The sequence below is a fragment of the Myotis lucifugus genome, unplaced genomic scaffold, assembly GCF_000147115.1.
Source record: "Myotis lucifugus unplaced genomic scaffold, Myoluc2.0 scaffold_44, whole genome shotgun sequence".
Lineage (NCBI taxonomy): Eukaryota > Metazoa > Chordata > Mammalia > Chiroptera > Vespertilionidae > Myotis > Myotis lucifugus.
The window spans coordinates 5272002-5288583 of NW_005871092.1; the positions used below are offsets into that span (position 1 = coordinate 5272002).

At 37.2% G+C, this 16582-nt stretch overlaps 1 protein-coding gene across 1 annotated transcript in view; it reads left to right on the forward strand.

Moving 5' to 3' along the window:
* Window positions 1-16582, forward strand: part of NHLRC2 (NHL repeat containing 2) — a 42908-nt gene that overhangs the window by 16067 nt on the left and 10259 nt on the right. The window contains exons 5-10 of the mRNA XM_023753343.1: window positions 7157-7160; window positions 8288-8387; window positions 11492-11723; window positions 12594-12716; window positions 13595-13801; window positions 14672-14897. Coding sequence (XP_023609111.1) covers window positions 7157-7160; window positions 8288-8387; window positions 11492-11723; window positions 12594-12716; window positions 13595-13801; window positions 14672-14897 — 892 coding nt within the window. The remainder of the gene's footprint in view (window positions 1-7156; window positions 7161-8287; window positions 8388-11491; window positions 11724-12593; window positions 12717-13594; window positions 13802-14671; window positions 14898-16582) is intronic.

Below are 16582 nucleotides of genomic sequence, written 5' to 3' on the forward strand. Positions count from 1 at the left end.
CCCCCCCCCCCCCCCCCCCCCCGCAGCCCTTCCTCCTTGCCCCCCTCGGCTGGCAGGCCAACCTCCCGCGGTCCCTCCCCCTGGCCGGCCAGACCCCCGATCGCCTGCCAGACTGAGGGACCCCACCCGTGCACAAATTCATGCACCGGGCCTCTAGTATATATAGAATTTGAAAACTGATAAAAAACTAACTACAACTCAGTCTTTTCATCACTATGCACCAACAATTCTAAATAATTTCAGGGTTAAAAATATTCATTCCCACTAGGATTTACCACTCCCGCCTCCTTGCCACTGAGCTATTTCAACATAAACCTTACAGATGGAAAAATAGTCTGAAACATACCTGCAGTAAAATAGTCAAAGTGGATGAGAATTGTTACTTTGGTGTGCTGTTACTCTCCACAAGGAAGAAAAGTGTCTGCCCTTAGTGTATGAGCCCCCAATGATTTATAGCTACTAGTCCATATAGAAATCAGTAATTAATTTTTACATTTTGCAACTTATAGCCTGTAGTTACTGTATCTGTCAGTAATTGTCACAGTGCTTCATAAGAAATCATCCCAAAACTTAGACAAATCTAAACCTTATTTCTCACTCACATATGGGATCAAGGCAGAGTCTGGGCTTGGTTCCAAAATGTTTCTTTGGGTGCACATCTCCATTTGTTTCTCCTTCTCCTTGGACCAGTAGCTTCCTGAGAATATTCTTTTGGCAAAAGGCAGGAGCACAAGAGAGTAAGCCCAGCTACACATATTGAGCCTTAGATATGTCATATCTGCTTACCTACTGTTATTAAAGCAAGACACATAACTAAGCTCAAAGTTATGGGGCAGGGATAGACACCTTGCCTACAATGAGGCTATGTCAAGGGTGTGGGTATCTAATATTATTACAGAGGAGTAAAGAATTGAGACCAGTAATTCAATCTGTCACATATATCAGACTTTATAAGGCTTATAAACAGGATGTACTTTATTGGATGCTTTACTAAGTTGGATTTATTTAATGGCCAAGGAGTGCTTAAATATTTTGCTAGGCTAAAAGTTTTTCAGGCATACTTTATAGCATGGAATTTCTGGTTGGTTGTCTTGTATTGAGAATGCACCCAAAATGCTTTCCAAGGAAAATCTTGGCTCTATTGACAAGTACTCCCTCAGCTTCCAGCTGGAGTGACATGCAATCTGAGGATTGTGTCATTACTAAGCTCAGTTTTCAGTAAAGGAAGCGAGTCCTACCTTACTTAGCTCAACAGGTTTTTATAAGCATGTGGTTCTTCATTTGACTTACAGTTTAAAATAGCTTCACTCAGGTACTTGGCAAGAGGCGTATTCTTGAATACACTTAAGTTCAACACCTTCCAAATTCCTGGCCAAGAGAAAAAGGTTTCCAAGTATCAGAAGGAATCTGTTGAGTGAAAAAAGCTACAAAAGAGCCTACAGTATGATATTTTTTTACAGAAGGTTTAGTAGTAAGCAAGACTAATTATATCTTGAGATATCAATCCAGACTTGGTAAAACTGAAAAATAAGAAAGTGAAAAAAAATTTTTTAGACTGGTGGTTCCTTCCCGAAAGAGGAGGGGTTATAGTCATAAAAGGATGCACGAATGTTCTTTCTTGAGCTAGGTGGTTTGCATATGGATGCTTAATTATTAAACTTTATAATGCAGCCATTCATATGCATATTTAATTAAAAATTAAACCTTACAAAGGAGCAAAATAGATTAGGTAAATAAAATGAAAAATAACAAGGACCAATACATAGTTAAATATATATACCCTATCAAGAGACCCAGTTAATAAATAATGGGACTTGAAATACCCATTATACTATGTAAATGTGTTTGTGTATTTTAATTCTGAATACTTAACCTAATTATGCCATTACAGTGATAAAAGCATTATCACTCTAAATATGGTCAGAACTACACAATGTAAGAAAAATAGTTACTAGGTACAATATATTCATTTTCAGCAGAAACTCTGCCACGTTTCTAAAATGCATGACTTCACTCTTGCCAGACAATAACTGGAGAGATTTTTCATCCTAAAGTTCAAAACCCCACTCGTCACTAAGTAGACTTTACCTGATTTAGAATCATTTATAGAAAGGATAATATGCCTGAATCCCATTAACCTTTCTTGGCCTTTTAATCAGTGTTTTCCCTAGATAGAAGTTTAGCTGTTCTTATACAACCTTTTATGATCAAAATTTAACTATTGAGTATTTTAGTCTTATAATCTACAGTGTTGGTACTTAAGTGCTTAGATAATATGGTTCTTGGAGTTTCGTTAATATGCTATAAAATACTATACAATACATTTATCCTCTAAAAATAATCAGATGATACAGAATTTTTGAGGAATAAATTTTATACAATGTAACTGGTGAGTGAAAAAAGCAAGTTACAAAAGCTTAAACTAAAAGCAGTTGTATTTATAGGCCTAAAATTTGAGAGATGATTCTTGTACTATCTTATCACATTGAATTGTGTTTGCAAGGTTTTTTAAGTCCAATTAATGAGGTATAATTTACAGAAAGTAATATTCATCCTTGTTAGGTATGAGTTATATGACTTTTGACAAACACATTCAATCTTATAACTATTATTGCAATCAAGATACAGTATATTTCCATCACCCTAGAAAGTTCTCTCATGACCCTTTGCTCAGTCTTCCTCCCATCACCTCCAACATCCTCTCCAGCCATTGGCAACAGTGCATTTCTTATGCCTGGTTATTTCATTCTGTACAATGCTTTTGAGATTCATTGCTGTTGTTGCTGGTATCAATAGTTGGTTCTTTTTTTATTGTTGAGTAGTATTTCATTGTTTGGCTGTGCCACAGTTTATTCATCAGTTGATAAACATTCCAGATGCCTCTAGTCTACAGCAGTTATTAAAGCCTGTATAAACACATGTGTATAGGTTTTTATGTGGACATAAGTATTTATTTCTCTTTGGAAAATGTTTAGGAATGAAATTGCTGGGTCGTATGATAAATGTGTAATTTTATAAGAAACTGCCAAAGTGCTTTCCAAAGTTGCTCTTTTCTTAACAGTCCCAAGAGTCCTGGGTTAATATTGCTTCTGCCTAAAGAACTTCCTTTAACATTTCTTGTAGCAGATGGCTGCTGCCAATGATTTCTCTTGGCCTTTTTTAGGGGAAGGGGAGTGTCTGGAAAAGTATTCAGCCTTCATTTTTGGAAGATATTTTTACTCCATATATGTCTGGGTTGACTTTCTTTTTTCCTTTGATACTTTAAAGATGTCATTTGATTGTCTTTTAGCTTACATAGTATTAAATAAGAGGTCTGATTTATTTCTTTTCCTAGTTCCTTTGTGTATAAAATGTGTGCTTTTGCCCGGCCCTCATGGCTCAGTGGTTGAGCATCAACCTATGCACCAGGCAGTCATGGTTCGAATCCTAATCAGGGCACATGCCCAGGTTGCGGGCTTGACCCCCGCAGTGTGTGTGGAGGGGAGGTGCAGGAGGCAGCCGTTCAATGATTCTCTTTCATCATTAATGTTTCTTTCACCCTCTCCCTTCCTCTCTGAAATCAATAAAAATATATTAAAAAATAAATATAACAAAATAAAGTGTATGCTTTTTTTCTGGCCACCTTCAAGATTTTCTCTTTGGTTTTCAGCAGTTTGACTGATACGTCTAGGAGTTATCCTGTTAGAATTCTTGAGTCTATGATGTGATATGATGTCCTTCATTATCTGTGAAAAAATTCTCACGCTTTATCTCTTTAAATATTCTTTTCTGCTCCTTTCTCCTCTTTCTGGGATTTCAGTTACTCATATATTAGACTCTTGATATTATACCCAGCACTTTTTACATACTGTGCTCTTTTTATTTTACCCTTTTTTTCTCTTTGTGTTTTAGTGTGAATAATTTTTATTGATTTATCATTAGGGTCATTGTTTCCTCAACTGTGTCTAGTCTGTTGATGAGATTGTTGAAGGAATTTTTCATCTGATAATTTTATAGGATTTCCATATTACTATTTCTTAGATTCCATCTATCTGCTGAAATTTTTTTACAAATTTAGGTATGCCACCTTTTTCTCTAGATTCTCTAACATAGTAGCATAGTAATTTCAAAGTCCATGTTATATAGTTCCAGATTTCAGGTAATCTTTCAGTCTGTTACTGTTGATTGCTTTGTTTCTTGAAAATGTGTGGGGGGTTTTTGGTTTTGGGTTTTGTTGAGGGTTGGGTGCGTATTTATTTGGGTGAGGGTTTGTTTTTCTTTGCGGGGGTGGGGAGGCAGGGACAGGAAGGAGGGGTGCTGCTTACTTTATGTTTGTCTTTTCAATTTTAACTAAATTCCAGTCATCGTGTGTGGAATTAGAGGGGCTGAGATCAATAGTATTTATCCAACTATTATGGGAGGTTGAGTCAATGTAGTCAGAAGCTGGGCTGGGTCTGGGTGTTATTGCTGTGAGTTCTGTCAGTTCACCATAGCTTTTGAATTCCTTTAGCTGTGGGCTGGTGTTGCCTAAGCATGGGGACCTAGAGGCCGGGGGTGGGGGGTTCCACCTCGGCTTTCAGTCGTCCTGTACAGCTGAACCACAGTGGTGCTCTTTCACTCTTGCAGCTGCGTGACAGGTGACCTGTTGCTGTTTGTCATTCTCTAAGGGAGTGTTCTCTGTTGTTCTGAACAGTCTCAGTCTTAGGACCCCTGTACAGTGCCTGTGGTCCATGAAAGGAAATGGGAGCTTTTTTTTTTTTTCATTGTTTCTGTTCCGTTTCTCTCTGGCAGCCAAACTCTGCCTTTAATCTGTGAGTGGTTTTGAAGAGTTTCCTCCTTTCCTTCCAGCAGTGGGGAACCCGTGCTTGGTGTCAGTATGGAGTCTTTCTCCCAGAGATGAAGAGATGTTTTTCTTCTGCCCTCTTCCAGTCCTCAAATTAGTCTTTTCCTGTGCCTAGGGCTTTGTCGCTTTTTCCTAGTGGCTTAAGGCTTTGCTTCATAGAAGGTTTAGAGACTATGGAGAAAAACTATTTACACTAATGGATGATTTCACAGATGCTATTATGAGGGTTCTAGTCAGTGGACTTTATTTTGATCATAGTTACTTAAAATAACAGAATATTTAAAAGCTGGATTGAAGGTGTTTTTTCATTTCTATATTTCATTTGCTGATTTTATTTCTGCTTTCTGAAACTATTTCAGTAATCCTTATTGATGATTATGAGGGGTTTTGACTTTCCCAAACCTTTTTAGCTTTTGGCATTATCCTTTTTTATTTTTAATTTGTGACTGTTGAAAGTCAGTGGTACTAAGTGTGCTCTTAACTTAAAATGGAAATGTTCGTAATTGTTAGAAGGAACAAAAGTAATACCCTACTCAGTGATACAACTATGTGCTTTAGATTTTAAAAACCAGGATGAACTGTATAAATTTTTTAAAATGTATCTTTATTGTTGAAAGTATTACAGATGTTCCCTTTTTTCTCCCTATTTACCTCCTCCACCCCACACCCCAGGCCTGCACCACATTATTGACATTATTGTCTGTGTCCATGGGTTATACATATATGCATATAACTTAGTGATACAGTTATGTGCTTTAGATTTTTAAATCCAGGATTGTTAAAGTGACTCTCGTTAGTTTGATAGACATTATAAATGCCAGACTACCTTTTTTTTTTTTTTTAATTCTCATTTTATTTGTAAAAACTCTTCAGTCCTCAGAGAAATGATCAGGCAGAGTAAAAACTTCTTGAAAGACAGGGTAGCACGCTGGTTATGAGCATGGAGCATGGAGCCTGGAGCCAGTTTTACATCTTAGTGTGGTTGTGTGACTTTGACAAGCTACTAGACTCTTTATGCCTCAATTCCCTCATCTAAATGGAAGATGCTGATAGTACCTATCTCAAAGGCTTATTGTGAGAATTATGAGAAAATATGGAAAGCACTTAGAACATTGCTTGTACAAAGAAATGATTAATATATCAATGTTATTTTCATTGTTTGCTATAAGAATGGAGTCATTTCATAAAAGTCACGAAGAGATGTTACTAAGCTGAACCAAATCAAAGATGGGAAGGCAAGGGACTGGGAAAATATACATGTAAAAGATTACTCAGCCAGAGGCCATAGGGAGAGGAGGGCATAAGGAGTGAAGCGGAAGTAGAAAGCCATGGTTAAGTTTGATCAGATGGCTAGTTGTGATCACACGTAATACTGCAGTTGGGTACTTAAAGCCAGAGCTAAATCCATGGGGCAGTGGCAAAAGGGAGGAAGAAAAGAACAGGCCACAGAAGAACTGGCCAGAGAGCATAGGCTGCCTTCTGTATCCCTTCATTCTGATCAGAACACTGCTGATTTGTAATCAACTTCCTAATGGATTATTCCAGGTTTAGCTGTGTGAATTTCCACGAAATATTTAACCCCTGTGAATTTCACTTTCTTTATAGAGATGATACTAGACTTCTTAAGGTTGGAAGGCATTATTAAGTTATTAAAGGGAATAATTCATGTAAAATGTTTATCATCTCAGGACCTTAAACATAGGAAGTGTTCTGGATGGTTATCATTTTCATCACCATCCCCACCATCATCATCAAGTGATAGATAGAATCCCAACAACTGAATTTTGACCTGACATAGCCTGGTCACTTCTTCTCATTCCTTAGGAGTTTAAAGGAAATAAGTATACAGAAACCAGGACCAAACTAATACTTATACTATGAAGTGTAATCTTCATACTTTTTTGCTACTTTTTCTTGTTGTGCTAAATAAGTGTTTATAGCAGATATCCTTGTCTAATTTCTATTCTTAGGGGACTGTCTTTATCAGCTCAGGCTGCCATAACGAAATACCAGACTGGGGTTGCTTAAACAACAGAAACTTAGTTTCTGACAGTTCTGAAGGCTAGAAGTTCAAGGTCAAGGTGCCAGCATGACTGGGTTCTGGTGAGAGCTCTCTCTTGGCTTATAGTCACCTTCCTTTTTATCCTCACATGGAAGGGGCAAAATAAAATAATTATGAAAAGCCTTTGATCTAGTTTTAAAACATTAAACAGAGACTGAGTCCCCAGAATATATGGAATGCCATTATCACTTTTAATGCAATTTATGTTTATAACAATATTTGACTATGAAAAAATTAAATTGAAATAAACTGCTTTCCTTTATATTTTATAGGATAGTAATTAAGAATGCAGAGAAAAGGCAACATGTAAAATAGATTTTTCTGTTGGATTGCCTGTTCCGATTCCTTCCTTCATTTACTAGCTCTGTGATCCTAGCAAGTTACCTACCCTCTTTCATCGTCAGTTTCTTCATCTGTATAAAGGACATAATAGCACTACCTGTCTTCCGGGGCTTTGAGAAAAGTTCAGTGACGATCTCTGTAAAATGCTTGGCGCATAGCAACCACATTCATTGAGAACCCTCGTCATCATTTTTGTTGTTAAATTGAAAGGCACTTGAAAGTAATACAAGTTAAGGAAGAAAAGTTTCTTTTAGATACAAACTACTTGAAGTTAAAATATAAATAAAATAGCCTTACTAAGATAATTTCTTAGAGCATGTGTCTGACCAAATGATTTTAGTTAAAATATCTCAATTACATGTAAAAGTAGCCTTAGAATACATCTAAAATTAAAATATTTAAATATTTAACAAAATGAATTTGAGAAATAGAGCCTTGTCACATTGTAATAAGTTATAAATTAATTTTTACAACTATTTGTTCATTTTAATTATTTAATTTTTAGTAAACAGCTATATTATACTCGAGCTTTTTTGAAAAAGTTTTCTAACCAATTAAACAGTTGATTTTTAAATAGCAGTTGTGATGTGTATCTAAGTCTAAAAGTTGATATTGTCGCAGATATAAACATTTCTTAAAATATTAAAATAGACAGTGTTTTCATGAGAAACTGTTACTAAAGTATATAATTTAGGTGGTTAGTGCTGGTTATTTGACTACCAATTTCTTAGAAAGTATGTGCCAACCCATTTCTTTTATCACATAAAATAAAAAATCAGATGTTTGAAAACATTGTGCCCAGGATGCAGGGGCATATTACTATTAAGAATACATTGGATTTCTGTGAATTTACCAGTACATTTATAAGTCTAAAGAAGTATGTCTTTCACAAGGAAAATAGAAATTTTTCAAAAACAACTTAAAACATTGCAATATTTTTATTTTCTTCTATCAGATGATTTATAAACATATTACTGTCTTCCCTTACATTTCTCAAAAAACTTGGTGTTTTTCTATTAACCAAAATATGTACATATTATTTACTATTTACTTTTATAAAGGTTCAGAGGTCCAAAGAGATGACATTCTGTGGATAGCCATGGCAGGGACTCATCAGATATGGGCACTCCTACTGGACTGTGGCCGACTACCAAAGAAAAAGTAAGTGGCAATATCTCTTTTGGGGTAAACTGCACAACTTGGAGTTCACAGAATTCCCTTTTGCAAGTCTCCATCCTCTCGACACTTACTGTACTGGTCAGGAGGTGCTGGGATACACTACCATGACAAACAGCCAGATTCTCCGTGGCTTAAGACAAGGCTTGGTCCTTTGCTCACTCACTTAGGTGCACCGGGAGCACTGCTCTGCCACAGGCTAATGCTGCAGCCACCATCTAGAGCTCTGCCAGTCATCCTGGCAGAGAGAGAGAGGGGCGGTGAGTCGCTTAGTGCCTCTTAAAGCTTCTATTCAGAAGTGACACATCACTTCTACTTACATGTCATCAGCCACAGTCAGTCTCACGACCACACCTCATCTAACTTCAGGGACCCTGGATGAACAATCCCACTGAGCGTCCAGAAAGAAGACTGGAGGCATTTGGTGAGCACTTCCTTTTGACTCACAGTGCAGGCATCCCCACTCGTTAGTCCAGGTATTTGAGTGCTATAAAGCATCGTGGTTAATAGCTCGGTGTTGTAGTCAGGCCTGAGATTGAATCCTGATCTGCTATTTACTATCTGTGCGAGCGTAGGGGAGCCACTTTAACTCTGAGTTCTTATTTATTCTTCCCTCTTAGGTTTGTTTGAGAATCAATATGTGTGAAGAGCTCAGCCTAATGCCTGGCATATTCAGCAAATGGTTGTAGCTTTGTTGTCACTGGTGGGGATATAAAGGTGAAAAAGTAGTGTCTCTACAAAGTTTCTTATATCTTTTTCGATAGAGCCTTTTCTCTTCTTCCTAACACCCCAGGTAGAACTGATCATAGTCTTCCCTGTGATTTCACTGCACTGCTTACGTAGTTATGTCACTGCCCTGGTAAGTTCGTCTTCTCTTCCCCTCCCCACCTCTCTCTTTTCCTCTGACTCTCCTTATTTGTTAACTATTTTGTCTTACTAGACTGCCTCTGAAAGGAAAGAACCCTTTCTCATTCATTTTTGTGTTCCCCATACCTGGCACAGTATCTAGTACATATTAGGAGCCAGTAAGGGTTTGCAGAATAAATAAATGAATGAAAGTATTAGCCAGAAAGACTGTCAAGTCACCATAGAAAATGCCTGTCATCCTGATTACCTTTATCAATAGAAAGGAGTTGTATGCATAATCCAAAATATCAGATATATTTCAAATAGTGTGTATGTGTGTGCTGTGTTGTGTGATGCTTGCAACAGTTAATTCCTCTATTTATTAAACATACTGTATGCTAGGCACTATGCTAGGCAATAGGAATGAAATATACTCACTGATTAAGAATAAAATGAAAAGATATGGTTGCTGTCCTCAGTGAGCTTACAGACTAAGAACCAGATTAGCAAACAAACAAGACAGTTGGGGAAGATGCTGTGTATAAAAAAAGTTACTGCAGCAGTCCTTCAACTTGAAATTGTCCCTTGTGTAAATAAGAAGAATACCTGATATCCATCAAGGAAGGCTTCCTGGAAGAAACTAATAGACTGAAACCTGATAGAGGAGTAGGACACAGACCAGGAGAGTGGAGGTTCTTCAGGCAAGAAATGACTCTAGTCATGTCAGTAGAAGCCATATCACAAAGTGCCTTGTGAGCCCTTTTAAGAGATTTGAACATTACATGCCTTTCTAGAAAGTTTTAAGCTTGGAAGTAACATAATAAGAATTGTTTTTTAAAAAACACTGGGGACATTTGGAAAGGTACAAGACTAGAGACATAGATAGAAGTGAGGAGGTTATTGTTGTAATCCAGGCAGGAGATGATAGTAGCCTAAACAGTGAAGTGACCAAACATTTTCCATGAGGCGTAATTTTAAACAGCAGAAAGAAATAACAGAGATGGCCAGAATGTTCTAAGTGATGGCTGTGTTGGACCTAAATGGTCAAGAGTTGACTAAATACCAAATAAGTAGAGTGTTTACTCTCATTCTTATTAGGAAAGTATCCACCCAGATCACATTGACCTGTATCATAATTTTAAGGATGTTTTATCTTTGTTACTGATCTTTGAGTGGGAATGACTCCTACCATTTTAGAAGTTACTGTTTCCACTCTTTCTACCTCTTAAGGGAACTCCTTTTTAGATTATGACTCCTTGTAGTAATTACCTTTAATTTATTTGTTTGACATGTTAGTTATTACCTGTATTTCTCTGACTAGATTTTTTTTCCCAGTTCCTTAAGTGGCCATATTTTATACACTCTATATCCCTTTGCCTCCATCCTCTGCTCCCTGCCTAACTGAGCTTTGGGAACATATCAACCAAAGAGTGACTGATGGTCATTTTAGACTTTTGTATATTGTGCCATATTTGGATGTGATATGCATGGAATCTCATTATTTTGCTTCAAAGTCAGCTTCTTCTCTTTCCTTACAATCCCTCCAGCATAAATTCAGAAACTGTGGTGTAAAACTTTCTCTGCATTACATAAGGAATCCTGCAATAATCCTTGAAGTAGAAAATTCCCTAGTGTATAAAGAAATTGATTTGCATAATTGATTTGTTAGAGCAGCATAATCATCCTGTATTCGTTTCTTAAAGTGGGTAATGCTTGAGCTGGTTGTCTGTCGAAGTAATCTTTCAGTCTACTATGTATAAGAAAACAAAACTTTTTAAAATGGAAACTCAAGCTTTAATCTATCAAGAGCTAGATAATCTTTTTAATTCCCTTTCAGGACCTAATATTGTATGAATCTAAGAAGAAGTTAAAGTGGGATCCAGCTGTACCTGTCCCTGAACATTTGGAGGGGAAAAAAACATCTATACCATCAATGATACAATCACTATTCTTGTAATTCTAACCTTGTCAGGGATTTCCTGTCTGACCACTGAGAATAGTTTCAGTTTTATGTATTTCAAAAATGTAGAAAGGTCCCTACACAGTGGATAAATAGGTTAGTTAACAATTAGAAAAACTACAGTGAAAACTGACTTGCACAATTTAACTGAGCCAAGATCACTAGGTTTTATTTTTTTTACAATGCTTACCACCATTGATTTCATCATTAACACTCATTTGTTTAATAACTAAATTGGACACATATAACAATGTTGACTTCACCTATGAATTGTCTTTTTCAGTGACTTAAAAAAAGGAACCTGCCTTCGGTTTGCTGGAAGTGGAAATGAAGAAAATCGAAATAATGCATATCCTCACAAGGCAGGTTTTGCCCAACCTTCAGGTCTCTCTCTGGCCTCCGAAGATCCCTGGAGCTGTCTGTTTGTAGCTGATAGTGAGAGCAGCACTGTGAGAACCGTTTCACTGAAAGACGGAGCAGTGAAGCACCTTGTAGGAGGAGAAAGAGATCCCATGGTAATGAAATCCCTCCTGCACAGTGTGCCCAGACACTTAAAAAAATGCACTTTTCTGAACTGTGAATAGTTTGTAAAATTTGGGGGAGAGAGCGTTCTTGGCCTATCCATAGGTTAAAATGTAAGTCAAGTCAAAGGAAAGGTGAATATAAAGAAACATAAACAAAACCATGTAAGAAAAGCAAACTCACTCTAGTTGATTATGTATAAACTAGAAGCTCGGTGCACGAAATTCATGCACGGGTACGGTCCCTAGGCATGTCCAGTGATCAGGGCCCATCAGGTTCCCCGCCTCCTCTTCCCTCAATGCCCACGTGCCGCCAGCGCGCGGTTCCCGCCCCCAGACTCCTCCTTTCCCCTCGCCACCCGCACCCCGCTGCCACCGGTCGCCTGCCATGTTCCACACCACCCCCTGGTGGTCAGCACACATCACAGCAAGTGATTGAACTCTCATTTTCTTGGTCAAACTCCCAAGGGACACTTTGCATATTAGCCTTTTATATGTATAGATGTCCAGACTTCAGAGAGAAAGGAAGGATAAAATATTTATTAATAAGAGGAAAGTGTAAATTAGATATTTGGCAGGATGGTATAAAGAGTACCAGATTGGTCAGCTTGGCCTGTTCCTGACCAGATGTGTGATTATTGTCAATAAAACTATAAAGTACCACACAATAATACAAATTCAAAATTCTATCATTTTTATTCTAGTCTGAATCAAATACCTAGCCCTATTTGTATGAAATCAGACCTTTTCCCCTTTAACTTAAGCAGCATATACAGCCATCTTAATTTTCACTTTATATGCTAACACAACACTGTAGAAATTTTAATATGAGCTGTGTTTTTTTTTTTTCCTTTTTTAAAAAAGAACTTATTTGCTTTTGGTGATGTTGATGGAGTAGGAATCAGTGCAAAGCTTCAGCACCCCCTTGGAGTAACGTGGGACAAGAAAAGGAATTTACTTTATGTGGCAGACTCATATAATCACAAGGTGAGTCTTGACAGAATTATATAACACCTTGTTTTTCATCTGTTGTATTTAAAATGCTGAAAAACCTGTGAGCCTCCTACAGTTGCCACTCGAAAACATAAAGAGGAGTAACAGTCTTTGACAACTATATATAAGACCTCTTTTCTTTTCTTGGTCCTTTCTTTGCAAAGAGGGTATGATGGTACTCTGAGCTGGGGAAAGGACTAGTAAATAAAACATGCTTCCAATGGATATAGCCAAAATTGGGAATTGCAACCCATCAAAGCTGCTTAGTAACAAATTCAGTAAATAAGGAGAAGGTAAGTAGCACAGAAATTAATATGTCATTTATCAAATGAACATTTTTTAGTTGGATAGTTGTAGCACCTATTAGCAAATAATTCTGTTAAAACAGAATTAAAAGCATTTCATTTATCCAACTATTCCTATTTTTATTTTTTATAAAGTTCGTGGAAAATTAATATTGATATTTTGTGATGAAAGACTATAAATTTAATACAATTGAGACAAAGGAAATCATTAAGTTTAACATAAGTAGCAAATCCTCAGCCAATGTTAGATGCTCATGAGAAGTCAGTCCAACCGTATCCCATTTTGAGAAAAGAGAATAATATTTTGAAACTTAAAAAAATTTCATCCAAGTTTATTTCTAGAGGGTAAGATGTAACTGGGGATTTTACATGGTTTTCAGCTCTCCCCTTAGACTATAATTTGAATGTTTGGCTTTTTCAAGAAAATGTGGAAATGCCTATTTTCCTATGATTTTTTTTAAGAATACTAATAAGCAAAAATTCTCTGGCTTGCTTGATTTTGTACTTTTCCATACTGCAAACATGAGCTTGAGTTTCAGACATATGATTTTTTTTCATTCTTTTTAGATTAAAGTTGTGGATCCAAAAACAAAACAGTGTACAACATTAGCAGGAACTGGAGATGCAAGTAATGTCAGTTCCAGTTTCACCGAGTCGACCTTTAATGAACCAGGAGGCCTGTGTATTGGAGAGAATGGCGAGTTACTATATGTAGCAGACACAAATAATCATCAGATTAAAGTGATGGATTTAGAAACAAAAACGATTTCTGTGGTAAGTAATCTTAAAGTATACCATTTTATGAGTGACTTTAAGATCTTTAGCACTGACTGCACTCTTGGTTAGTCCGTCTCCAGTTGTGAAAGTGAAGCACGTAGGTAGAAGAGTACGTGAATGTCTGTGTGAAGGATATCATTTTCTTTAAGTAAAAATTCCATTTGTGTCTAGAGTGTTTGAGAAAGATACTGGGAGTTGGAAAGATTTTGAACTTTCAGAAAAGGAAAAAAAAAAAGAGTACTCCTCTGTTTTTAATTATGTGGACACACTGACACAATTACCCTCCCATACTGTGTGGGTTGGGTTGTTTAGTCTTATTTTTATTGATTCTTAAATTAGCATGTAATCTTTGTTTCCTATGGTGAATCCATTACCAAATGGTCTTCCCAAGGAAGCTCTAGAAGCCATGTTTCTCAAGACATTGAAAATAAGATAGAAAGAAGTTCTCATCAATTTTTAAAGATATACACATGGTCTCCAATAAAATTTTTTAAAAATGCAAGAGTTTGTTTTTCCTAAAATTCTAGGAATTTCCAAGGTATATTATGATGACAATGTGTTTTAAAGCATGTAATTTCTTGTGACACAGAGCTGATATATGAATGGCATCATACAGTTGGCAATAAAAATTATAAGAGGATGTATATTATACCCACTACATTTAAATTGATATAGTTTTAATTTTCTGCCATCCATAAACATATTGAACAATTAATTTCTTTTTCATTCATAAGTGTTGGTAATTTTTTTGCCAAAACAAAATATATTTCTAAACCTCATTTCAGCCTGAAGTCTAAAAATAAACTCTCACTCTACAATTATTGTAAAGTACCTGTGCTTGAATAAACACATTTTCTTATTTCCTAGCTCCCGGTCTTCAGCTCTGGAAATGCTGTGGTAGATGGCCCGTTCCTAGTAGAAAAAGTAGAAAAACAGACAGTACCCAAACTACCGAAATCAGCTCCCGCTGTTCAACTCCCCCCCGTGGCTGCATCTCCGGGACAGACTCTGCAGTTCCAGCTGAGATTAGACCTCCCGTTAGGAACAAAGCTCACTGAAGGGGCACCCAGTTGCTGGTTTCTAACAGCTGAAGGTATGTGAATAATCTTGCAAGTGCAAATATTCCATAAATTCTTGATGTTTAATCTTTCTCATTTGTATATGATATTTTTACTCTCTAGTTGGGCAACATTTGAGGGAAGTCTTGTGACAAAATAGATCTAGATCTAACCCCACTTTAGCAGTTTTCTTTAGTCTTTGAAATTCTTTTATCTCTTTTATTAAAAAACTGTAACTCATCCAAAATTACTCAATCATAATTGCCTGCATTTGCTACTAGGCAAGTCCATCACCCGAGGCTGACCTCTGTGGTCTCAGAATGATAGGTCCTCCAATGTTAGAGCTGTGAAAGGCACCTTCTATTATGAGGAGGACTGATGGCTCGAAGAAATAGTGATTATAATAACTGCTGGTACTAATTATGGTAAATGCTCAAGGACATATATGGAATTAGGCCAAAAATGGAATTTGAACCCAGTTCTGCTTATAATTGATTTTGTCTTTTCCATTGTGCTACTTCCTCTCAAACTAGCTATAGAGTTATTAGTCTTAAAAATTAATTTCATTTTTTTAAAAAGAAAGTTCAAAACCCCACCAATTACCCATTTGGATGTTATGAAAGTTTCTAAACCTTACTCTCAGTGTCTGTACTTACCTCATGGTCTGTGAATGAGTACCAGTCCACTGACTATCCTTGGAGTGGCACCATGCTAGGGCACTCCAACATGCAGAGCACAGAGGGAGGAGAGGGACCAGGGAAGCAAGCAGGAGCAAAACCCAGAGAATGTCCAGCTGCGTCAAGAGTTATTAACAGATCAGGTAAGATAAGGACTAAGAATTGATCATTGATTTAATGTTAGAGAGTTAGTTGATGTCCTCTGAATGATGGAGGTGAAAACAGAATAGGAGAACTAGAGAAAGCAAATCCAAATAACTCAGGAGTTTAGCTGAAAAGATAAGAGGAAATAGAGCAGTTGCTAGAAGAGGGAATGGAGTTAGAGAACAGCATGTTTATCGATGGCAAAGATCCAATAGAGAAAGAGTTGATGAGATGTGGTGGGACCAGGTGCACAGTAGATTGTGGGCATTTGCACAGTTAGGAGAGAAAGCCCCTGTGTGACCCAGAGCTGTGGAGGGTAGGCTTTGTGGAGGCCCTTTTCTGATGCTTCTGTTTTCTTGGGAAGCACGGGCCATCAACAGAGTGAGTGAGAGGGGAGAAGGTTTTGGAGGTTTGAAGAGAGAAGAGGGTCATCCAGGAGGATGGGAGGGTGAGTACCTGAAGGAAAAGCAGTGTGATTGCTGAATAGCTGGAGGCTACCCGTCAAGGATGGAAAGCCAGACTAGTCCACATGGAGGCTGTTTCTCTCCAGCCAAGTGTAGCCACAGGGTGCAGGCAGTGCAGGTGAGTGTTGAGTAGTAGTATAAGCAGGTCTGCTACAGTGGCAGGTCATGTGCCGTCCACGTGGGTCTCCAGTCCTTATCCAGTATTCACTGTGTTTGCCACTATGCCTTTCAGTAATAGAATCTCACAGATTCTGTTCTAAAGAATTAAGTTGATTTTCCCCTTTAGTATATATTTTTAAAAACATATGCTTACGAGTATATATTTGTAAAAACATATGCTTGCTTTTCACTGAAGAAATGACATGAGCTCTTTCCAATTCAGTTCTTTGGTTGTGTTATCTTTTGCTTTTCAAGATAGCATCTATCAAGTGTTTT